Raw genomic sequence first — 24,990 nt, 5'->3', positions numbered from 1 at the left:
ATACCAACATTGCTTTCAAAAAATATTTTGGGGTAGGTTAGGGTTAGGCCGCTGGGGAATGGGGGAGTTTAGGCACTAGGAGATGGATTAGGCTGTGGAGGGAGGGTTAGTCTGTTGGATGGGAGGGTTAGGCTGTGGGAGGGAGGGTTTTGATTAGGCATTAAGAATTAGGGGTTGTCATACCTCCCAACATTTATAATGTGGGATGCGGGACCTGGGGCGTGGCATACAAATTGTATAAATCCTGTGAGGCCACGCCTCATTTTCATTGCTGTGGGGGGCTTGCTGGCCATGGGCCCCGCCACTCTGTCTCTGGAAATAGAGGCTGTGTGCATGCACATATCATCTATTCTCTGCTGCAGTGCCTGGCAGGGAGGACTCCCAACTGCCCACCACCACGGGACACTGCTGACCCCGGGTGGGATGTGGGACCGTCCCCAAAACAATGGGATGGTTCCCTAAAGATCAGGACAGTTGGGAGATATGGTTAAAATTAGGCTTCAGAGGGGGAGGGTCGGGTTAGGATGAGGAGAAATTAGAGTTAGGCACTAAGAAGAGGTGATTAGTTTTAGGCTTCAGGGGGTAGGGCAAGGCAATGGGGAGGGTTATGCACTAAAAAAGGGGGTTATGGTTTGGCTTTGGAGGGAGGGGTAGAGTTAGGCACTAGGAAGGAGGATGCAGATTAGGCTGGGGGGTAGGTGGGTTAGGCACCGGGTAGGGAGGGTTAGGGGGGCGGGAGAGAAGGTAAGTAAAGTATCTTCCCTTGTCACGTTTCTTGGCATTTGAGTACCACTTTTGGCATCAAGACTGCTGGACTCCTGTATTGTATGTATTCCGGAATAAGTGCTATATATTGTATATGCTGTTTCATACAGTAGCTGCTATGGTATTGTACTGTATGTGGGGAGTACAAGTATCTATACATACTGTATAATGTAATATAAATGCACTGCAATAGAGTCTGTATTGAAGAGACAGGGGTAGTACAGTCACCCGCATCTTGGTGTGCGTGTGTGTGTGTGTGTGTGTGTGAGACTGTGCTGGCTGGCAGGAAGACTTGTGGCTTGATGTATCTAAATTAAACTGCAGCAGATCTTGAAGCATCTCTTGTAGGCGACTTCCTACTGGTCTCCATGGTTACTTCCCTCTTACAATGTCTCAGAAGAATCACCTCCAGAACAAGGGGGTCTTTGTGACCAACCCCACAATGCTGCATAGAGACCACTGGCGTTTGCTAAGTCTGTGGCATGTAGGGGGCATTACCTGAGCCTCAGAATTCCCTCTACAGCCCTGTGTGTTGCCAAATTATACCACCCCTTTCCTACATACCAAAGTTCAATAAAGTGCACTATAGTAACAGGGTATGACACCACCTACAGTATAAGGGTTACCACCACCCCTCTGGGATTACTCCAGACTGTCCAGAGTAATCCAGGACAGATTGTCAGGGCAGCTGAGAGGTATGCCGGGCCCTGATAAAATGTTGGGGGCGTGGCATAATCACAGGAGGCGTGGCCACCTCCCGCGATTAGGCCATGCCCCCAAAATGTTTAGAGGGGGTGAAAAAACACTCTAAATTCGAGCCTGGATTATCCAGCCCGGGCCTGGATAATTAGTACCCCTCCCCCCACCGCACCACCTCTCTCAGCGGCCCTGCAGGTGCCTTTCCCTACCACCTATGAACTTGACTGGCGAGCAGCCTTTCCCTGTTACACACTGAATTTAATTCTAGAACACAAATGCTTCACAATGTTAGCCTGCAACTTGCTTGTTATTAAGAAAACTGTTGTGCGTTGATACAGTATTAGGCTTGGGTACTGCCTTTAAATGCTCCATGGGGGGTGTACGGTGGGGGTGGGGGTAAGGGAGGTATTTCTGAGAAATCTGGAGGAGGCATGGAAGTGATGAAAGTGTTCTCAATGACAGATGACTGCAAAAAAATAAAATAAACACAAAAATAAATTAGAAATATAACATGTGATGTACAAACAGGTTCCGGGTGATAGATCTACAGGGGAAATGTGCTAAGGTGGGAGTTCTACTTCACATGGGATGTTGCTAGAACACAGGTTCTCAAAGTCGGTCCTCAGGACCCCACACAGTGCATGTTTTGCAGGTCTCACAGAATCACAAGTGATGTAAATAGCTCCACCTGTGGATCTCTTAAAATGTGTCAGTCAGTAATGAGCGCACCTGTCGGGTGACCTGGAAAACGTGAACTGTGTGGGGTCCGGAGGACCGAGTTTGAGAACCAATGTTCTAGAAGATAATAGATAGTGGGCCTGATTCAGATCATACACAGCCTGGCGCACAGGTATACGCTGCCCGGCCGAATGCTGCACCCCCGCGCGCGCGAACGGAAGAGAACCTATTAGCTGGTTGCACACCATTGAATGATTTTTCTCCCCTCCGGGAATAAAAGTCACTATAGACTGACTTTTCTGCCGAATTTGTGGAGGGCACTGACATCATGTGACATTGACCGCCCGCCCAGAGCAGGCATCGCCACGCCTACTTTCATAGGGGAACGCCCAGCGTTTTTATGGAGATACCCAAAAAACACTGTGTGTTCCCCTGCTGCCACCCTCTGTTCGCCCGCCCGCGGGGATATGTAGACTATCAGAGTAAATCAGGCCTGATTGCTGGGCTGCTAGTCTTTGGAGACCAGCAATCTTTTAGCTGCCGCCCAGCCAGAGTGAAATCCCGCCCATGGGCAAGGCTGCGAATGGAACTGGTGATCGGGTGCCAGCACTTACATCGGAGGACCTCCCCGAAAACGAGTGATCCCGTCTATGCTTTCCCCTGTCACTCCCTAAAATGGCAGGGTGGCACCCCCAGATGCCTGTCACCCCCCTGCATACGGCCAGCATTGAAAAGCCGATGATGGCTTTTATAGCAGGGAGAACTCACGCATTCCCATTAAGACCCATGCACATGCGCAGTGGACCGATTATCGCTGTCTGCGAATTTGCAGTCCGGGGATTGTGTCTGAATTAGGCTCTATATGTGGCTAAAGAGCCTTAGGTTACATAATTGTTTTATGTGTATGCCCAAATCTCTTACAATGCGTGTGCCCCCCCCCCGCTCCGCTCCCGAAACCCCCCCGCACCTGTACCCCCCCCCCTTCCCCAGGACTCACCTCAGCTGACCTCTCGGTGAACACACAACACAGGCACAGTGCAGCCTGCAGAGCACCGAGCCCCTCTGTGTCCTAGGCTCGGCGCTCTGCAGGCTGCACTGTGTATCGTGCATGCCTGGCTGGGGGGGCCGCCGGGGGGGGGGTGTCACTGTGGGCAGCCCCCTCCAGAGGCCGGGGCCCGGGACAGCTGTACCCACAGCACCCCCCTGTCGGCGGCCCTGACTGCATGTACAGTAATTGGTCGCACATGGTGAAAACCGGCCCATTTATACACAGCCAATAGCACTGCTGCAACAAAGTTTTAAATGGTATCCAGTCATTAGGTGGAGAGTGTCTAGGTCGACAGACAAATGTACGACATAACATAAAAAGCTTGACATAGACAAAGGTCATCATGACATCATGACATGTTTTTCATGATTTTCTTATTATCAACATATCCATACTTTTCCATCCCATTGGGTATTGAGGGAGAATATAACAGTGTACCGAGTACAGCAAGGGACGCGTTATACTGATTCGGTGTCCGTGTTGACCTAGACACCAGAAAATGTGATGTCATGTTGACCTTTTTCCATGTCGACCTTTCAAATGTTGACCATTCGACCATGTCCACCTAATGCAAAGAGACTGAAGATATGACCTTGCCCATAATCCCCTTGTTCTGTGTGAAGACCCTTACCTGGGAATCTTCTCTTGTGAAGCAGCACAGGATATAGAATCCAAAGGTAGCAGCAAAAATGGCAAAACACAGAAGAGCCACGTTGGTACTGATAAGGACATAATGGATTTTATATACACTTCCCTGTAATCACACAAATAATGTAAATTATCCTTACTTGTAATTAATGGATACATTTGACGATCTGATTTAAAGTGTAATGAATAAACAACAAATCTGACTAGTGACATTATATTGTTATGGTACAATTTACCTGCCCATCAAAATGACAAAACAACATACAGTAGAGTCGGAGCCTCCGGATATGTGTGGCTGAATGAAGCAACATTTGTAGCGCTCTGCAAGGCGCCATCTAGTGGCCACTTGTGGCAATCCACTCTGAGTGCCCCTGTGCCCTCAAAAAGGCTTAATGGCAGCCAATGCTGCTATTAGGAAAGACTGCAGCTTCATAGACACTGCAGGGATGTGAGGGGTTAACAGACCCAGCTCACATCCACGTGCAGAGAACCTGACATTCCCCTGATTGGCTGCCCTGGAGTGTGTGAAGACAGGAAGCTGAGAGGTCAGGGGTCAGCCAGCAGAACGGGAGAGAGAAAACTTGCTGCAGTGGAGAGAAGGCAGAGATTGTGCACACAGAGAGAGAGAGAGGACACTTGGCAGCCTAAAGACCTGCAGAGAGGGCAGAGGTCAGCCCAGTGTGAGAAGAAGCAGCAGCAGCCATCACAGAAGGGGCCTGATTCGAGACCAGCAAGAGCTGGCGGCAGCAGCAGCAGCTGAAACAGGTATTTCAATCCTCCTGTCTGCACCCTTGACACCCCAGTCCCCCTGGGACACTGTTGGCCTGACCTGTACCTGGCTAGTCTATGCCGCCCAGCAGTCGGCCACACTGCCACACAGTACCCTCACAGTGGTGTGAGGTGTAAAACTCTGCATATGCCCGGCTACTTTGCAGCCCCATTATCCCAGCCAAAGGGAACTAGCCACCGCTGCCATCAGCCAATGGCGGAGCCAGTGACCCCATCGCCAGGGTGTTGTTGCACCCAACCTCACCCCTTCCAGTTGTTCCTCACCAACCTCGCAGGGAGTTGCCCTAGGTAACGGGAACCCGCCTGTACCCCTTTGAAGGGGATTGTTCATTTGTTCTGTACTATTCATAGTAGTGTGCACACTGTTAGGGCCTAATTCAGAGTGAGGATTTGTGCGTCGTGGGACCGTTATTGCCCTCAGGAACTCTGTATGGTGTCTGAGACTGCAGTTACAGGGTGTGCAGCGCCACCCAGTGGACAATCTGATTTATAGTAGTACAGGTGTAGTTAAGCATTTTAGTGTCATATTATTGTCTTTAATATTTCTCTCTTTAATAGTATTTTCTTTAAATGTCTTTGTCTTGGTTATTGATGTTTGCATATGTGTAGGAGTATATCACAGCGACTAGTGCAGTTGTTTTTCTTCAATAAATATTTGTCGCTGTTTCCCGAAGTAGCGTTGTCTTTTGTGGGTCCCTTGGGTTGTGCCGTTCCCTGCCACAGGTTCTCCAGCAGAAGCCGCGAAGAATCCAGAAGCCGCTGCCGTCACCAGCTCCAGATTAAGGTACGCCATCTTGCACCACACCGTACAGGGGCACTGTCACACACTGGTGTGCAAAACATTAGAATTCCACCCATAGAGGTGAAGATTAGTGTTAGCCTTTTATTATATTGTACTAGGTGATTCATTGCACCCTACGGGCGCTCTTCACACCATCGTGAGGGGCTGCGCCCCCTGTGAAGGCATTTATTGCATGGGTGAGTGTTGGGTGCAAGGGACTATGGGTGGGGGAGGGTGGTTAGGGGTTTGTGTGGGTGAGGTGGCGGGTGCGGGGATACTGTGGGTGGTGTAGGTGGGGTATGAAGCACTATTATGTATCGTACACCACTGTGCTCTGCTTCCCCTCCATGCACTTATGGCCGAGCGGGGAGCGGCGTCGGCTGTCACTTGCTTCTGGCCACTCAGACATGGTCACAGGCAGCATGCCACCCATCATAGGTGCCAGCTCTAGGCCCTCTCATGGGCGGATAGTTTTAGATAGCCGAGAGATGGCGGGGGATGCTGCTGGGGGGAGAGAGTGGAAAGTGGGGATACAGCTGGGGGATCAAGGGGGGAGCTGGGGATACACCTTCTCTCACTCATCACAGCTATTTCATAGGCTACCCAATCTGTCACTCTGACTCAGTAGTGCTAGAATATATATTTATATAAATCAGTAGTGCTATGGTACATTACAGGCAGCAGAAGAGGAGGCACAGAGCAGGGGGAGGCTGCACTGCTCAGTATTGGGCATCACTTGGGATAATGCTCAGTCCAATTCATAGCTGCTGCTGCATACCAGGAGACAGTGCTGCTGCTGAGCTTCCTCTCTCACATGCACAGTCTATAAGCATACCTCCCAACATTTGCTGCTCAGCAGCCGGGACGCTGCTGCCGCGCGTCGGAGGCGCGCCGAAATTTTCGGGGGGCGTGGCCTAATTTGGGGGGCATGGCCTATACTCGCTGCTCTTCCACGAGGCCGCGCCCCCATTTTGCCGCTATGGGGGCATGACCCAGAGGCTCTGTGAGCCTCTAGCCATGCCCCCAGCCCCCTGGCTGCGGGAATAGACGCTGTGCGCGCATGCGCACAGCGTTTATTCCCCGCTGCTTAGCAGCTGACAGGGGGGACTCCCAACAGCCCCCCCACACCGCGAGACACTGCCGCCCGCGAGTGGGACAGCGGGACAGGCCCTGACAATCGGGACTGTCCCTCTAAAATCGGGACTGTTGGGAGGTATGCTATAAGCAAGCTGCATCTGGCAAATTAGAGGCCGCCCTTTACCGCACAGCATGCTGGGAGTTGTAGTCTCTAGCAGCATGGTGGTGGGGAATGGAATGATTTGTAGTACAGAACTACACACATATCCCAGCAGCCGGCTGTCCCTCACCTGTGTCAGCTCCTCTCCTCCAGCATGTTCCGTGTCATTATCACATGGGCTTGCTATTTGATAGGCTACTCGATCTGTCACTCTATAACTCCGCCCATGACTCAGCGTCCCATGACACATATACCCCTTTTACACCAAGGAATAACCCAGGGTTGCCGACCCTCCTGCAATTTCCGGGAGTCTCCCGAAACTCGGGTCCCCCTCCCGGCCCCCGGAAGGGTGGGCAACCCTCCCGGATTCAGGGGGGACCCCCGCTGACCCCCGTATCGCGGCATTAAAATGCCGCAATCCTCGGGTCTCAGAGGAGGGGGCGGAGCTAAAATGGCACAATCACGTCATTTTAGCCCCGCCTCCTCCTCGGAGATCCGTGAATTAGCTGCTTTACCAGCATGGGGGCGGGGCTTAGTGATGTCACTCGCAAGCCCCGCCCCCTGAGTGGGCTTCTCCCGGAGAGGAGAATCTTAAAGTCGGCAACCCTGGAATAACCCAGGTTGGACCCAGGTCGGACCCAGGTCAGCATTGGTGTAAAAGGGGCCAACCCAGGTCCAGTAACACTGGTCTCCTACCCAGGTCCTGACCAGGGTTGAACACTGGTTGGACCTGGGTCATGGGCGCTGTAAATGGTCCAAACCCAGGTTGGGACATCCGGGTAGTGCTGAAAGGATACCTGAAGTGCTGGACGCCTTTCCACATTGCGCTGCAGTGGCAAAAGACAGCAGCCAGGCCAACATTTTTCAATGCTAACTTGTCATGTATTTTCATTTTTATTTTAAATCATTAAGGGAAGGTTGGCTGACAGTTTATCAGTCCTAAAATGGACATTTTTAATGTCATCCATAGGGAAAAGCAACGCTGATCCAGGTTCAGTGTAAACGGCGCAGACCTGGGTCCGACCTGGCTCACAGTGCTGTGTCAATGGGGTATGAAGCTGGGTCCAACCCTGGAAACTCTTGTGTTCAAAGACCAGGGTCCGACCAGGGATTTTGGTGTAAAAGGGGTAACAATCACAGGGCAGTATTCAATGAGGCCAATTTGCCCTGTTTCACAGCAAATTTGTGCTATTTTCGCGTTGGAAGGTGATTTTTTTGGGTCAGAAAGCGAATCACCCTATTCAACGTGCACTTCTCGCCGTCTTTCTAAGTGATTTTTGCCGTGTATCACCGTGTAGCAAATCGCCATCTTTTCATGGTGAAGTGGAAAGTGAACTTTTAAAATAAAGTTTTTGTTTTTTATTTGTCCAATAATTTTATTTGGTCAAGCAAAAATACAACCAGAAATTAAGTTTTTGTTTTTTATACATTTGGTGTCAAAGAATCAGGAATTTTATTCTGTGAAGGGGCATGCTATTTTTATTCATTTTTATTTATACAGCAAAAAAATTTCTTTTAATTTATACAGCACATGAATATATATTTCATTTAAAAAATATATATATTTTTTACACATAACAGCCAGCAGGGGGCCGGGAGCCCAGAGCCGCTCATTAGATATTCATATATTCACTGCTCCCGATCATTACATATGCACGATCAGGAGCAGTGAATACCTGGTCCCCTGCTGGCTCTCCTGGGGGGCAGCTTGTGCTGCCTGGGTCCTGGGGAGCCCTCCTCCCCTCCACATACATTCTGGGGCAGGCAGGGAGACTTCCATCTCCCTGCCTGCCGCCATCCCCCGGCTCCCTGTGGGACGCCGCAGGGGTTAAGATTCGCCGTCAGGGGCAGCGAGCCCCTGCGACGTTGAATACGGGGATAGCAGGGGGACAGCGAGGCTCCGGAACAAGGAGACTGTGCAGCGAATCCTAAACAGGATTCGCTGCACGCCGCGTTTAAGTTAATTTAATACTGCCCACAGAGTGACAGATCTGGGCAAATATATAAGACATAATAGTGGTGGATGATAGAATTCTGTCTTTCTGTAGTATGATTTCCTGCCACCAGGGGTCGCCAGGCCTCTGGTTATGTCAGCTGAAGTTTGGGATGTTCCAGAGGTGCTGCCCTTCCAAACTGTTCTGTGGACAGGGGTCAGTCAGGTAATTAGTATTAATCATTGTACTGGTTTGCACGTGACACCTCACTATTTAAGTGTGCCCGGTCCCACCAGTCTTTCCTGGATCATTATTGGTTCATATGTTTGATGGTTCTGTCTGTGTTGGACTCTCTGTGTTTGGGCAAATTTAAAAAAGTAAACCCTGTGTCTAATTACCATACCAGGACAACTCAATTAACTAAACTAATACTGAAAATTCCTACCTGGTAGTCATCATCACATTTGTCAAGTGTTTCCAGATCTCTGATATTGAATACCAACCCAACAATATTGAGCACTATTGTTATTATATCAAAGGAGAGGGATAGCCGGACCTGTGTGGTAGAAAAACAATAATCAGAGGATGAGTTAGAATTCTGGATGGACTGATCCACTGACGGGCCTGATTCAGTGCTGCACGCAACGCTGATGTCACATGGCGAACACTGTATTGCAACTAAGCATGCGGGAGCATAAAACAACCCTGTGAGGCATGCGTTACACAGAGAGTATGCGCATAGGTGCAGGCAGTATGAGAAATGTTGGTGATGGCCACTCAGGAAGGTAGCAGGACTGCAGCAGACAGTCAGTGATTGGCAGACTGCTACCTTTTGGGTGGTGGGTAGGTGGCAGTGACAGTCTCCATTTTTGAAAATGGAGTTCTGGATGCTGCTGCGGGAGGGAAGAGGCCAGAGGGGGGGGATCCCAAAAATCAGGTCCCCCTCCTGGCCTCCTGGAAGGATGGGCAAGCCTCCCACATTCATACCTCCCAACTGTTCCGCTAAACGCTGGAACGGCGCGGTTTTTGGGGACGTTCCTGCGTCCCTCCCCAGTGTAATTTGCATAAGCCACACCCCCTTTCAGGTGCTCACTCAGGTTAGCCACGCAAGTGCCCAAACTGTCGATATTGAAAAGTTGGGAGGTATGCACATTTAGTGGAGCCCCGGCATCAGCCCCCACACCCCCTCCCTCTGCTGGTCAAATACTGGCATTTGCGGGTCTTTGAGGAAGGGGGGGGGGGGCTTAAATTACACAAAACAGCTGCAAATTACGGCATTTATATGAATAGGGGCAGGGCTTAATGACCACATGCCCCGCCCCCAGTAAAGAAGGCGCTATCACTACTCTGCTACCAAGGAATCTTCTCCAACGGCACCTGAATTAGGCCCAATCCAGTGCTGGTGGCTGCCAGTCATATCATATGTGGCCAAGCAGAAGTGCAACGCTGTCCTCTATGAGGAAAAATACAGATACTGGAGTTAAAAGTCTATTTATTAAAGTGCAAACAGCCCTATCTGCTGCCACTGTGGGAGGAGAGCCAGATGCACTAAGCTTCACAAGTGATAAAATGGAGAGTGATAAACTGCCAGCCAATCAGCTCCTACCTGCCATGTCACAGGCTGTGTTTGAAAAATGTCAGGAAAGAGCTGATTGGTTGGTTGTTTATCACTCTCTATTTTATCACTTTTGAGGCTTAGTGCATCTGGTCCAGAATCTGATTGGTTGCTACGGGCAAAATCCCATTTTCAATAGAACGCCCATATTAGTAAATTTACCCCTTGGATTCTAACTACAGATAATGTATACATAATTATAACAATGTATTATTTCCTTATGAATTATAGTAGGCACTCACCCTGCGGGGGGAAGGATCTACATAGGCTGAGAGTAACAGGGATCCAGTAACGATGTACTGTAGGCAAAGAAAACACACAGCAATTAGCATGTTCACACAAACCATCGTATTGACATGTCCTTAGGTCGACATGGTCAAAAAGATGAGATGGCCAAAAAAAGGTTGACATGAAAAAGGTCTACAGGAGTTTTTCAAAAAATTTTAAAGGGCTTTCCCATCTCAATGGAGGTGGAGGAGGATAATAATATAGACCTTTTGACCCTGTTGACCTTTTGACCCTGTCAACTTAATGCATGTCGACCTTTTTTATGATGACTGCCGACCTAAAACTTGTCCATACCCATCTAGGAGTAATGCAAAGTTTATAAAGTTACAGTCCATGCCATAGAGTAGCTCATACACCACCTGAGCAGTGGTGCACCCATTTTTTTTATACTCACACGCCCTAGTGGCTGGTAGGGCATGAAATACTGACTGTTGGCACATGTCGGTTCAAAAAAAAAAGGTGAAAACCCCATGTCGACCTTTTGGCTGTCGACCTTCCCCATGTCGACATAATGCTTGTGTCGACCTAATGACCCTGTAGATCTAGCCCACGTCGACCTTCAGCCATGTCGACCTTCAGCCATGTCGACCTCTAGTCAGGTCGACATTCATGCATGTCGACCTAGCTACTGTCTAGCCAATGATCCATGCACTGCAGCGTTGACACAGGAACCTCCTCCCACCTTCACCTCTCTCTCAGCCGAGGGGGCCGTGGGGACTCTGGGCGGTGTAGTATCCGACACCACCATCTGATCAGCCGGGAGCTTGAGGTGGAGCCGTCAAAAGGACTGCAAATCCCGAGGTGCCCCATGGGGGAACACGGCGGGCCCACCTCCCCCTGCTCAGGGTGCTCAGGGACAGACTGTGGTGGGATGAATGTCAGCCTGTGGGGAGTGCGCAGGGACAATGATTCACAGCGCACGGCATGCAGCAGAAGAGGAACGGCGCTGGGCGGGGGACGTGGGGCAGGGCAGGGAAGGTGTAAGGAGGGGGGCACACTGGGCACTTATCAACAGGAGCAATGCGGTCCCCCCAAGACGGTGCTGGGAGCAATGTGCAGGATCGACCATTACATACCCTCCAACTGACTGTACCATTGAATGTATAGGAAAGGGGGCTTGGCCACGCCCCATTTCCCAGCGGCCACGCCCCCTTTACGATTGTGTGATGCCCACGTGATGACTCCGGCCCTAATTACCGGACTGTCTGGAGTAATCTCGGAGTGGTGGTAACCCTAGCCACATTAGCTTATGTCTACTAGTGGCACTTTTCCTGGTGGTGGTAGCGGGGGGGGGGGGGGGGGGGGGGTGGGGGTGTCGGCAGCACGGCATACTAACTAGCATGAGAGCTCTGCAACACCAATGGCATCATGAGGAAAGGCGAATTGCTTGCTGTGTTTATTTTTGTTATTAAAACTTTTTTATTTTGTGACTGGTGAGGGAGAAGGTGGTAATGCTCTAAATTGTGTTGGGGGGAGTGTAAACTCAAGAGTTGGTGAATTATCAATAGAGGAAAGTTTAAATCACAATGGGAAACAGTAGAAGCAGATCTCCATTACTGCATCAATGACTCCTTAGGGACCAGAATAAGGCCCTGATTCAGGTTAGCTTGGTAAGCAGCAAATGTACGCTGCTTAACGAGCCATTAGTGGCTGCCCGCTAGGCGACCAAAAGTCTGCCACTCCTGCCGCTGAGTGAACATATGGGGCGGCAGGAATGCAGTAAGAGGACCCTTATGTTACTACACCTGCTTGTCAAACAGCCCCCTCTTCAGTGTCCCATTAAGGAACCCTGAAGGGCTGCATTTCTGGATAAGCACCAGCAGCCGAGTCAGCACGGAGAGACAGCTGATGACCCTGATAAACTGGGAGGTTCATGTCTGAAACCCATGAAGGCAATCAATTTGCAGCATGAGTATCATCTTTCCAATCATCCATTATTTGATTGTTATAGCTGTGAGCTGTGCAGCAATATCTGTGCTTAACTACTTTGTTACTATTACTAATTTCATTTCATCTGTTTGTGATACTAACTACAATGCAGCTGTGAGAGAGCTGGATAACTGTGCATCACTACTTTGTTACTATTACTAATACCATTTCATCTGTATGTGATACTAACTACAATACAGCTGTGAGAGAGCTGGATAACTGTGATCACTACTTTGTTACTATTACAAATACCATTTCATCTGTTTTTGATACGGTACTTGTTTCGTAGCAGGGCGCCCAGATTTCCTACGTACGCTAGCCTTGTGAAATCGCATCGCATGGGCCTTTTAGTGCCATGTGATGCGATTTTTTAATGTCATTTATTCTCTGCTTTGTTGGCCCCGGGGGATCGCATCGCATTGCACCTCCCGCAAAATGCGATCGCATGCGATTTCATAGGGTGCGATGCCATGCCATTATCTATAAAGTTGTATGACATACAATGAGGTTTAACTGACCCCCCCACTACCCATGCCACACAGCACCGTGGCGAGCGCATCGAGCCCTGCTAGGGGCGGCGGAACGTGTCCTCCTGACCTTTTCATACCCCCACTATCAACGTTGGCATGAAGTTAACTTTATATAGTGTGGCGAGTGCAGCGAGCCACTGAGCCCAAAGTGTGGCGAGCGGATGCGGAATACATGTCAAGTAATCCGCGTCAACTCGTGGGGCTCGCTGCGCTCGCCACGCTTCGGGCTCGGTGGCTCGCTGCGCTCGCCACACTATATAAAGTCAACTCCACGCCTACGTGGATAGTGGGGGTATGAAAAGGTCGGGAGGACACATTCCGCCGCCACTCGCCACGCTTCGGGGTAGTTTGGATAGTGAGGGGGTTCCCAAAAAAATTTCATTGTATCTCATTCAAGTGTATAGCTAATGGCATGGTATCGCACCCCGGGGTGCGATGCAATCCCCAGGGGCTAACACAGCAGTGAATAAATCACATTAAAAAATCGCATCACATTGCACGGCAGTAAAATGGCCCATGCGATGCAATGAGATTTCCCTACGCAGAATCGCCCACTAAGCAATTTGCTTAGTGGGCACCCTGTTAGGAAACAAGTTCCCTAACTATAATACAGCTGTGAGAGAGCTGGATAACTGTGCATCACAACTTTGTTACTATTACTAATACCATTTCATCTGTTTGTTATACTAACTACAATACAGCTGCGAGAGAGCTGGGTTTCCATTTCGCTGCTTCAAGTATTCCATTTGTTTACGATACTACCTACGTATAACATAGTGTTAATTGGACTATTAGTAATTACTGCAAGAAAAATTAATCCATTACTATCCAAGCATTCTTGTTTGCCTTATTAACAACTGTGCAATACTAACTAAACAAAACACTGACATTACAAATTACCGGTTGACAATTATCAGAAAAATTATGGTCATATTTATGCTATAGCTTTTTATACTGTATATATATATTTTATACGTGTATTTTCTATGTACACCAGCCAGTGATAATTATGAATATATTATTTATTGCTAAGTAATATCAGGTTAATAGCCTGGTAACATGCCAGCACTTTAATGGCGATTAAAATATTTATCGCCGTTAACGCAGGGGGAGGAGGGTGCAGTTGCGGGGGGGGGGGTGGGGGTGGGGTGGAGTGGTGTTGTGGAGGTGCAGAGTCTATGACAGCATTACAGAGACTCTACGCCCCTCCAAATATGGCCTCTGCCATTGTGAAGACACGCTAGAAGCACTCCCGCACCTCTAGTGGCTGTCTCCTTTAATGCGGCAGCCATCTTTGGAGGGGCGCTGGGTCTCTAATTCTGTCAGAGACTTTGCACATCCATGAGGGGATTCCTCCAACCCACCCCCCCCCCTTCCCCAATGGCAGCAATCATGTACTGTATTTCGATCCCTGGCAAAGCCCCTATGGCAAGGAGCATGCAATCCCCCTTGGCAACAAGCATGTAGTCCCCCCTGGCAATGGGCATTTAACCCCTATGGCAGCAAGCATGTATTTTCCCCCTTGGCAACGTCCATGGAACCCCCTATGGCAATGACCAGCATGCAATCCCCCTTGGCAACAAGCATGGAACCCCCTATGGCAAAAAGCATGCAATTCTCCCTTGGCAAGAATTACAGTATATAATCCCCCTGGCAATGTGCATGGAACCCCTGGCAACAAGATTGTAGGTATGTGGCACTTATGTGCCTAACAATGTGATTAATCACAGTTAATAGGAAAAATAAATCATGATTAAAAATTTTATATATATATACAGTATATTCTGTATACAGTACTCAAGCGGCATAGACTTACTGTAGGAGATTTCATTTAGGTTCAGTTATAGCAGAAGAGAACTAATGAAATGGTTACTGACATCTCATACTTACACACACCGGTGCCCAGAATGGAATCCCATATAACAATGTGCGAGACAAATTGCTGCATTCATTAGATGCTAACACAGTGCCTGCTCCCACTTGTGAAAATGCACCTACAAATAGCAACACCTGGGGAGATGAGGAGAAAAGAGCATGTTACTTACACTAGCTTGTTGTTCATCACATTGATATATCATACTTACCTACAGTACGTTCTGTCTGCCCTTTCCGGCTGTGGGGAGTGAAAAGGGGTGGGGCGGGGCGGAACCCCATGTGTTGCTACTTGTTTGTGGGCGTGGCCAGAGCGTTTGTGTCGTTTTAGCCACGCCCACCGTCGTGCAATGCCGGGGGGGGGGTCGCGGGAGTCGGGCGGCTTTCCGGGAGGGTTGCACTTCTTTCCGGGGGGACGGGAGGGGGACCCGAATTCCGGGAAGGTAGGCAACCCTGTGATATATTAATACAAATTCAGAACACCATTTATTTGTCCAGCCTTGTAAATGAGCAAATGTGATATGGCATCCAATTTTTTACCTCATACATGGGCCAGATGTACAGTATCAAGATTCAAAAATTGACAACAATTTACAAAATGGAGAGTGATAAATAACTCTAATAACTCAATACTCCTCCAATTGGGTGGATACCCATGTTAGCTCCCACAAACACTGTCAATCACTTTTGTGGCACATTGCAGGGCAACTTAGGCCCATGCACAGGGTCAAATACTACTCTCCACTGCGAACAAAATAAAAAATAGTGTTCATCTCTGAGGGCCTGATGTATTAAGTTTCAAAAAGTGATAAAAAGGAGAGTGATAACCAACCAGCCAATCAGCTCCTACCTGCCATGTTACCGGCTGGGTTAAGAAAATGACAGCTAGTAGCTGATTGGCTGGTTGTTTATCTCCAGGACCATTTTAAGCCCTGGTAACAACCTAATAAAAAAAAAGGAACTCCCCATTTCCTGGTCTGTACATTAATGAGTGTGGTATCTATTCAATTCACAGAGGAGACTTGGGGCAGTCTGCAAGTTGCCAGAGACCAGGGCTTTCCCCCAGAGAGACATGTAAATGGAAGTGGGACAAGTGGTCATGATGAAATGGAAAGTGATAAACAACCAACCAATCAGCTCCTGCTTGACATTTTTCAAACACAGTCTGTGACATGGCAGGTAGGAGCTGATTGGCTGGTTGTTTATCACTCTCCATTTTATCACTTTTGAAGCTTAGTGCATCTGGCCTGGTGTGCTCAACTTCATTAACTTTATTAGCTGTATTTTTGTACTTTATTCCAAGTTTTACTTTGGTAAGTTAAAGCCCTATCACCATAAGAGACTTGTTTATTTAGCCCATCAAACACAATACCGAATGGACCTGATTCTGAGGTGCACTCTTTATGCAAATGGTAAAACTGATTCTCATCCCACTGAGCTACTTACTGGAAGCACTGCAGCCTATCCCTTAGTGGCACATACCACCACTAGGCAGCTCTAGGCATTTGCCTAGGGCGTCGGCCACTGAAGAGGCGGCAATTTGGAGCAGGTCCCCCCCCCCTAGATGGAGGTGAGTGGTGGCAGCGTCCACAACTCCCCCCCCCCCCCCCTCCGGAGCAACTAGGCAGCCGACGTCACATCACCCGTTCCCTTCCCCACCCCTGGAGTTACTTAGTGGCACTGGCCTCATCCCCTGTCACCCCCCACCCCTGGAAACCCCCCACCCCCACCCCGTGGAACAACACTGTGTGGAGCGGCCGGCCTGCCGCCACAATACCTCCACCCCCCCTGTGTGGAGCGGCCGAATACCAGGCACACACCCCCCCCCCCCCCAGGGAGCAGGGGAGCAGGTGAGTGCCAGAGTGCAATCACCCCCCACCCCCCTGGGGCACTCCAGTGTCTGGCACTGGCCCAGCACTGAACATTACACCATCCCAATGGAGGCATCGTTTTATTGTTGGGATAATGCTGGTAAAATCTCACCTAACTTTAAATTGAAGCATCCTATACTATGAAATTTGGATCTCTCCTTTTTGAATTTGTTTTCTTTTTTCTCTCCGGCTGACAGAAAGACATTAGACCTGATGGGGCGTTGCGCTAGTCATTGTATGAGTCAGACAGTGGGGTGTTGCTTTAGTATGTTGGCCAATAAGGGTCAGTGGGATGTGAGGTTTGGTGACCTTACTAGCCCTGACTGAGGTATCTTCTTCAAAACATTCCCACCCTCACTCATGTTTTTGTTTTCTTATTATGGGGTTGCAGGAGTGAAGGACAGATCAGAAATGAGTCATGACTCAGAATGTAACACTCTCCTCAGGGAAACATTGACTGACCTAGCACAAAGATGAGATCAGCAACACCACTGGTGCTGGCGGTACATCAACTAGGTAGGATAATGTTAAGAGGGAGCAGGTGTCAACCATTGTAGCAACTGTTTGGACTATAGGAGGTCCTTACTGGATTGCATGCCCTCATAGGATTAGTCTAATCTACTCGCTTTTCTCCTTGCTACCATACTAGATCTAGTTATGAATGTCAGTGAATTTTCTAACCAAATATAATGCCCATTCTGGTGTAATTTTTAGAGTATATGACTTATTACACCCTGTCTAGTAGTACACAGCCAACATATCTAGCTAATTGGTTTACATCGGCCTGTATGTTTGTTTGACATTTAAATATTAAATATGATCACTACTTTATATGCAGGCACTCTATGATATTTAGGGCTGTGGCAAGGTCTGGGCACCCTAGGCACAACTTCAGCTTAATACGCTGACCATCCACACACCAATACCGACTTTCCAGAATCTCTGGTCAAAGCGTGGAGATGAAAGTGTGTCTTGAGGTTCAACACCTGCTGTTTGTATTAAGGTCAACAAGGATGCCTCGCTGATGGTCAACCTTAACTTTGTGATAGACTCACAAAGCTCATTTCAGATCCTGGAGCCCCTAGGTAGCTGCCTACTGCTTCTAGAAAATACAATCAACACTCAATGCAACTTGCGACCAATGCCTGATCAGTTTTAAAGTTATATAACATATAATACTCACTGCCACAAACGCTTGTCTCCATCTCTGAAATTTGCGTTTGCAGAGAGTATACATTGCTTCAGAAAACCTATCAGTTGAGCTTCGGTGTAGAACACTAAAGGTTGCGTTGTATGCCGGAATCTGTGGTTGAACATTCCATTGCTGAAGACCGGACGATGTGTGTGGCGGTGGAGCCGTCAGAGAGATACTCCATATTGGCAAATCAGGAAGGGTTTCGTATGCTGGAGGAAGGGAAAATTCATCCCATGGTTGATCAGAGGGAGATACAGAAGGCACATTACTCATTGGTATAGAAGTGTCGGCAGAATACATCGGAGGTGCGCTGTCATATTGACTGGACTCGTAGCCGGTGGAGCTGATTTCATTCATTGTTGAGGTCAGTTCCGAAAAAGGACTGTGGAAGAACAAAAAGAAGCAAAAATATCATCACATTGAATCTAATTTGTCTATGTAATGCTTTGTATGATATAGTAACAAGCTGAGGTATTTTACTTTTAAGATCTTCTGCCAAAGCACCATAATAATACAAGAATTCAGAACCATGGTTTCTAAAAGACGTAACGCAAAGAAGAACTAGAGTCTGCCATGGTGTCTTGTATCTTCAGGAGCTCTTCATCGCTCCTCTTCTAATGTTGGACTTCCTCCTTGGAATCTGGGAGCCTTCTGGTCATTCCTGGTGAGTAGGCATGTATGTCTTGAAGTATACATGGTACATTTCTTCAGGGATTCGCATCCGTTTATCTCAAAATTCATTAGTAAGGGTAAACACTGTCATATGATATGGCCTGGATCACAATTTGGGTTCCAATTCTTTCCAAAGTGGTTCTAGGGGTTGAAGTAGGGCTTCCTTGAGAACTAATATTCCTCTACCACCTAACCCCCCCCCTACCCCATTAGGCAGTGACTGGTCGTAGGGTTTTTGCCCCCCTCCCCCGCAAACTGGAATGCTTTTCTGTTACAATTACCATGCAGTGCCAACTAGTTCCACCTCTCCATTCCAGGTGGTGAAACTCAGTTCCAACTAGTCCCCTCCCCTACACACACATGTTAAACCTTGGTGGAGGGGATGTGCAGAATCCTGACACTCCAGTGGTAAGTATTCTAACCAACCTTAACCCTCTCTTTTTGCAGCCTAACCCTGACAGGTGTAGGGTTCTAGAAAGAACATTAGTCAGGGGCTGGTGCAAGTTTTGACTGTGTGACTGATGCACCCCTATGGCAGGTCCATTTCTCTAATGTTCATTCTAGAACCCTGCACGTCAGAGGACTAGTGGGCATTTCGTTTTTTGTAGATTTGGATGTATAGATATACACTCTAGGGAACGGCATTGTGGCTGCATTGCCGACATGCAGTGATGGCCGAAAATGACATTAGAAAAAACAGGAAATGGCTTTTCCACAAACTATCGCCACCAAATTATAAAGTATATAACCCAAAACTCAAGTAAAATGTTGGCACGGCAATGGTCGACATAAAAAGATCAACATGAGGGGTTTTTTTTGCAATATTTAAATATTTCGGGGGACTTTTTCATACTTAAACATCTACGTAGACCATAATTGGGATCAGTGAACAAAGCAAGCCATGCGAGGGTACATGTTACACTAACGGGGGCGTGTCAACAGGTGTCAACACTGACATTAAAAATGTGAAAAACTCATGTCAACCTTTTCAAGTGACAACCTTTTCTTGAGTGATGGAATCTTGATATTCGGTTCTTATTTGGATTCAAGGTCGTCCTTGTGGTCTGTTATGATCCTGTTCACCGCAGGGTCAAGGCAGTAGCTAGTCTTGTTTTTGTACAGTTATGGTTGTCATGTATGGAAGTACCTGATGGAACGGGGAGCTGTAAACTGTCCAAAGGGCAGGTGAGATACCGTATATATCAATGTAAAATGTATATATCAGCCAAAAGCCGATAGGAAGGTAAAATTGGATCAATGATCCATGTTCTTGTTCTTTATGTATAGCAACAATTGTTCTTTTAAAAACAATATCTTTTTACATTTTATTTTTTACTCTCTATTTTGTCTACAGCTAGTAAGATATGATTGTGTACAAGTGTACAGATGATATGAACGTGTACATGTGTACGGATGGTTTTCTTTGAAAGTACTCTTAGTAAATCAGTGTATTCAAAACTGTTAGAAAACCATTTTAAAACCAAAGACAACACTTAATAGGTTCACACCTAAGATTAATTAACTTTACCAAACAGGAGGGCGGATTCAGTATTCCCCGTAGTTGTACAAAAGTAGCAGAGTGCGTGTGCAAGGGCACAAAAAGTGACCACAGCCTGGGTGACAGCGGGAGGTTGGGGTAGGGGGGGGGGGATGCGGACATTTTGTGGGTGGAGTTCAGGAAACGTGGTTGTGTCCTTATCGCTATTCCTGGAAATTGGATATTCTGGGAACGCCGCCCCTCCTCAGGGCTGCCACCAAGAAATTTGGGGCCCGGGACTGATTTCCAGTCCGGGCATTCTGGACCCCCCCCGGCACTGTGGAAGAGCTGTCAGTGTGCGGACCCCCATCCCCCTCCCTTCACTTGCCGCCCGACTCAGCATGTCTCGAAGCACAGCCTGACTTCTTCAATGCAGGACGCCGGCGGCCAATTAAAATGCAGCACAGGCGGGTGAGCCAATCAGAGCTCGTGTACCGGCAGCCGCTCTGATTGGCTAACGGTAAACGAGCTCTGATTGGCTCAGGGCAGCATTTTAATTGGCCGCTAGCTTCCTGCATTGAAAAAGCCAGGCTTTGCTTCGGGACCTGCTGAGGATGGAGCGCAGTGCAGGCAACACACAGTGGAGGGTTGCTGTGGGCAAAATTAGCTGCTGGGGCCCTTCAAGAGGCTGGGGCCTAGGAAAGCTGTACCCACAGCACCCCCGTCGGCGGCCATGCCTCTCCAGACTCCTGTTTAAATGATCAGACTATACGTAGTAATCCCAGACGGGTGGTGGTAACCCTTCTATGAGCAAACAATGCTGTGCAGGGGTATGGGATTCTCAGGTGAGCCCTATGATTCGCCATCTGAAGCTGGCATTATTATCACAGGGCTCACTGCAGGTTTTTTTTATTTTATTTCATTAGTTAATTTGGCCAGATTGCATTTCCCATTATGAGGATGAGAATTAGAGTTCTAAAAGTGCAGTACCCTCTGTCTATTTTGATGCATCCTGTTTACCCCAAACATGAGGTCAAAGGGAAAGCGCATCAAGGGTTGGAGATTAAGTAGATAAATTTGGGATATATGAAGTACCAACCAATCAGATCCTATCAGGCCATGTTTTAAAAAAAATGCCAGGAGCTGATTGGTTGCCACTTTATCTCTCTTTTCTCTCAGGAAGCTTTGAGACATCGCCCCTTGTACTTTCCAGCAGTGGCGTAACTACTATATTTGCACCCCCACCCTGCGGAAAATTCCCCCAACCCTGCTTTACCCCTCCGCATGCCGCTTCTGTGGCAGGGACCCGCAAATCTTGTCTGCGGTCCCGGTTCCCCTCCTGGCTCCTGCTGCTAATGAAAATGGACCCTCACAAAATGGCTGCCCCTAATAGCAGACCGTTTTTGAGGATGCTAGAGGAGGCTGAATGGGGACGGACATTTTGTGATGGTCTTAGCAGCAGGACCCAGGAGGGGAGCCAGGACCGCAGACAAGTAAATCTGAAGGTCCCGGCCACAGCCGCTGCAGGTGCCGGCAGGTGGCAGCAGCGTAACAATAGCCCCGCAGACCCCCGACACCCACACTTACACAGCACCTCCCTGCCACCGGGGTCTGTGGGACTATTGCTATGCCACTTCTTTCCAGATCAACTTCACATTTCCAATCCACCCCGGCTAGTATTTACAGGTTGATGATAAATATGCCTATTTCTTTCCCATTACCTGACAAGCACAAGCTGTTATATTACACATTCCTGTAATAAACTGCCTATTAAAGGTTAAACAGTCACAGATTTTATAGTATGTGGGGAAAACATATCAGTCACATAATAAGATATTTAGCCTCTCCCATAAGAACTAAGCTGAAAAGGACAACAATAGTGTAAACAACTGTAATATTCCACCAATGGTACATTTTACAACTGGATATTTGAGACACTTTCTATACATGATGACGTTTCTGTTTGTTCAGTACAGGTGTGAAGTATGTGTATACACAGTGTTCTTATAAGTCACGTTGGGCCTGATTCAGACCTAATCGCTGCTTTGCTAAATTGCAAAGTTCTGTGTTCAGGTGTACGCCTCCCAGCCACAGTGAAATCTGTGCAAGGTTGCAAAATGGCTGGCGAAAACTATGTTGTTTGCCATCCACTCACCATCTGATCATTTTTTCCAGTTTGGGCAGTCTCTGCATAGCCTAGGGCTTATTCGGCAGCAGGCGGACACCACACACCCTTCCATCCAACACCTGGACACGCCTGCATTTTCCCTGACACTCCCAGAAAACGGCTGGTTACCACCCCCAAATGCCAGCATTCTGTCAATCAACTTGCGTACGGCCAGCGATTGTACAAGCTTATAGAATACATGCAGGATGCCGTGTGAAAATGGCATCACAGGAGGGCCGTAGTGTGGCTATGCATCTCCTGAACCTGTTTTCATCACTCCAGGGGTCCTGTCTGCTGTCTGCCCCCCCGGGTGACTGTGTTGGCTGCAGTTGTGGCTCCTACACTATGACGGGAGCCAAGAGCTGCATGTTATGTTACAGTGCAGCAACTGGCTGCTTTCACTGAGGAGGAGCTGGCATTTTGTTGTCATCCATCGGTGAATGACACACAAGTGTTGCCCGCACCTCCGCACCCCATAGTGATGCCACTGTCTGCACTTGTGTATCATTATATTTAGCTACCAGGAAGTAGCTGATATTTCATAACCTTCTATGCAAATGTGCAATTTTCCTTTTGTATCTTTATAACCCCAATGACTTTAGTTAGATAATGACTCAGCAATCATTATCTACAGTACCTGTGTCCTTGTAATTGCTTGTTTATGTATATATGCGTTCCACGACCCGGAACGTGATGCGCATTGGCGCCAAATTTCTAACTAGTTGCAGGGGCATTTAAGCCGGGACTGGGAGTCTGTGGTTGTGACTCCAGTCCCTTGGGAGAATTATCCTGTTTTCTTCGGTTACATCATTTAACTCTGCTGCTGTTTGATTCCTGTTGGTGAACTCCTTGACAAAGATCCTGTACTGGGATCGAAACGCTAGAGAAAGGACCTTATTCAGGTTACATGATTTTGAACATTGTTTCTGGATTAAAAGCATAGAATAACTTTTAAGTCCACATTGTGTTATGTAGAGATGAGCGGGTCCGGATCTCCGGGATCCGACAGATCCGAACATCGTGATCCGAGTCAGGATCCAAGTCTGTTTCGGGAGGTTCCGCCTGAATTCCGGACCGAAAACGAGGCAAAACGTCATCATCGGATTCTCGGGGGACTGGGATATTATAAAAGACACTCGCGTGCCCCGCCATCTTCACTCCAATCTAGAAGAGGGAAGAGGGTGGGTGGGAAAATCCATGCTCCGTGCTCCGTGGCCTGTGCTCCATGCCCCGTGCCCTGTGCTCCGTGCTCCGTGCCCTGTGCCCTGTGCTCCATGCCCTGTGCCCTGTGCTCCGTGCCCTGTGCCCTGTGCCCTGTGTTATAGTGATTTATGTAGGCCTGAGCCCTGTGTTGTGTGATTTAACTAACTAGGTGCTGCAGTGCTCACACGCAGGGGCTGCAGTGCTGCTGAGTGTACACTGTGTACAGGGGCTGCAGTGTCCATAATACAAGGGGCTGTGTCCAGTGTGTCAGGGGCTGTGTCCACTGTCCAGGGGCTGTCCTGTGCCCTGTGGCCCGTGCCCTGTGCCCTGTGTTGTGATTTATTTAGCCCTGAGCCCTGTGTTGTGTGATTTAACTAACTAGGTGCTGCAGTGCTCACACGCAGGGGCTACAGTGCTGCTGAGTGTACACTGTGTACAGGGGCTGCAGTGTCCATAATACAAGGGGCTGTGTCCAGTGTGTCAGGGGCTGTGTCCATTGTCGAGGGGCTGTGTCCAGGGTGATGGGCTGTATCCAGTGTCCAGTGTAACGGGCTGTGTCCAATGTGACGGCCTATATCCACATACCTCCCAACTGTCACGATTTTAGAGGGACAGTCCCGATTTTCGGGTCCTGTCCCGCTGTCCCACCCGCGGCAGGCATTGTCCCGCTGCGGGGGGTGGCAGTTGGGAGACCCCCCAATCTAGTAGAATAGACGCTGTGCGCATGCGCACAGCGTCTATTCTCGTATGAAAATGAGGTTGCGGCTAATTAGCATAAGCCGCACCCTCATTTGCATACGCCCCGCCCCCTTTTCGGGCGCTCGCGCAGCTTCGCCGCGCGAGTGTCCCTATTTCCTCCGGACAGAAGTTGGGAGGTATGTATCCATTGTCCAGTGTGACGACATATATCCATTGTCCAGTGTGACGGCACATATCCATTGTCCAGTGTGACGGCACATATCCATTGTCCAGTGTGATGACATATTTCTAGTGTCCAGTGTGACGACATATTTCTAGTGTACAGTGTGACGACATATATCCAGTGTCCAGTGTGACGACATATATCCAGTGTCCAGTGTGACGACATATATCCAGTGTCCAGTGTGACGACATATATCCATTGTCCAGTGTGACGACATATATCCAGTGTCCAGTGTGACATATATCCATTGTCCAGTGTGACAACATATATCCATTGTCCAGTGTGACGACATATATATCCAGTGTCCAGTGTGACATATATCCATTGTCCAGTGTCACTACATATATCTAGTGTGACATATATCCATTGTCCAGTGTGATGACATATATCCATTGTCCAGTGTGATGACATATATTTAGTGTCCAGTGTGACATATATCCATTGTCCAGTGTGACTACATATATCCAGTGTCCAGTGTGACATACATCCATTGTCCAGTGTGACATACATCCATTGTCCAGTGTGACATACATACATTGCCCAGTGTGACGGCATATATCCAATGTCCAGTGTGACGGAATATATCCAGTGTCCAGTGTGACGGCATATATCCTGTGTCCAGTGTGACGGCATATATCCAATGTCCAGTGTGACGGCATATATCCAGTGT

At 48.4% G+C, this 24,990-nt stretch overlaps 1 protein-coding gene across 1 annotated transcript; it reads right to left on the bottom strand.

Moving 5' to 3' along the window:
* Nucleotides 1-1,679: 1,679 nt before the first annotated feature.
* Nucleotides 1,680-23,347, bottom strand: LOC146009586 (membrane-spanning 4-domains subfamily A member 8-like). Its single transcript, XM_083150033.1, has 7 exons — nucleotides 23,213-23,347; nucleotides 23,002-23,121; nucleotides 14,832-14,951; nucleotides 10,437-10,493; nucleotides 9,025-9,135; nucleotides 3,822-3,944; nucleotides 1,680-1,930 (listed from the first exon to the last, which is right to left on the bottom strand). Exons 1-7 carry the CDS (start codon nucleotides 23,345-23,347, stop codon nucleotides 1,805-1,807), a joined length of 792 nt encoding a protein of 263 aa, XP_083006159.1. The 3' UTR covers nucleotides 1,680-1,804.
* Nucleotides 23,348-24,990: the final 1,643 nt, after the last annotated feature.

Source organism: Crinia signifera, chromosome 6 (genome assembly GCF_055691185.1).
Source record: "Crinia signifera chromosome 6, ASM5569118v1, whole genome shotgun sequence".
Classification (NCBI taxonomy): Eukaryota; Metazoa; Chordata; class Amphibia; order Anura; family Myobatrachidae; genus Crinia; species Crinia signifera.
Note: the sequence above shows the minus strand (reverse complement) of the source record. Positions and strands in the feature narration are given on the sequence as shown.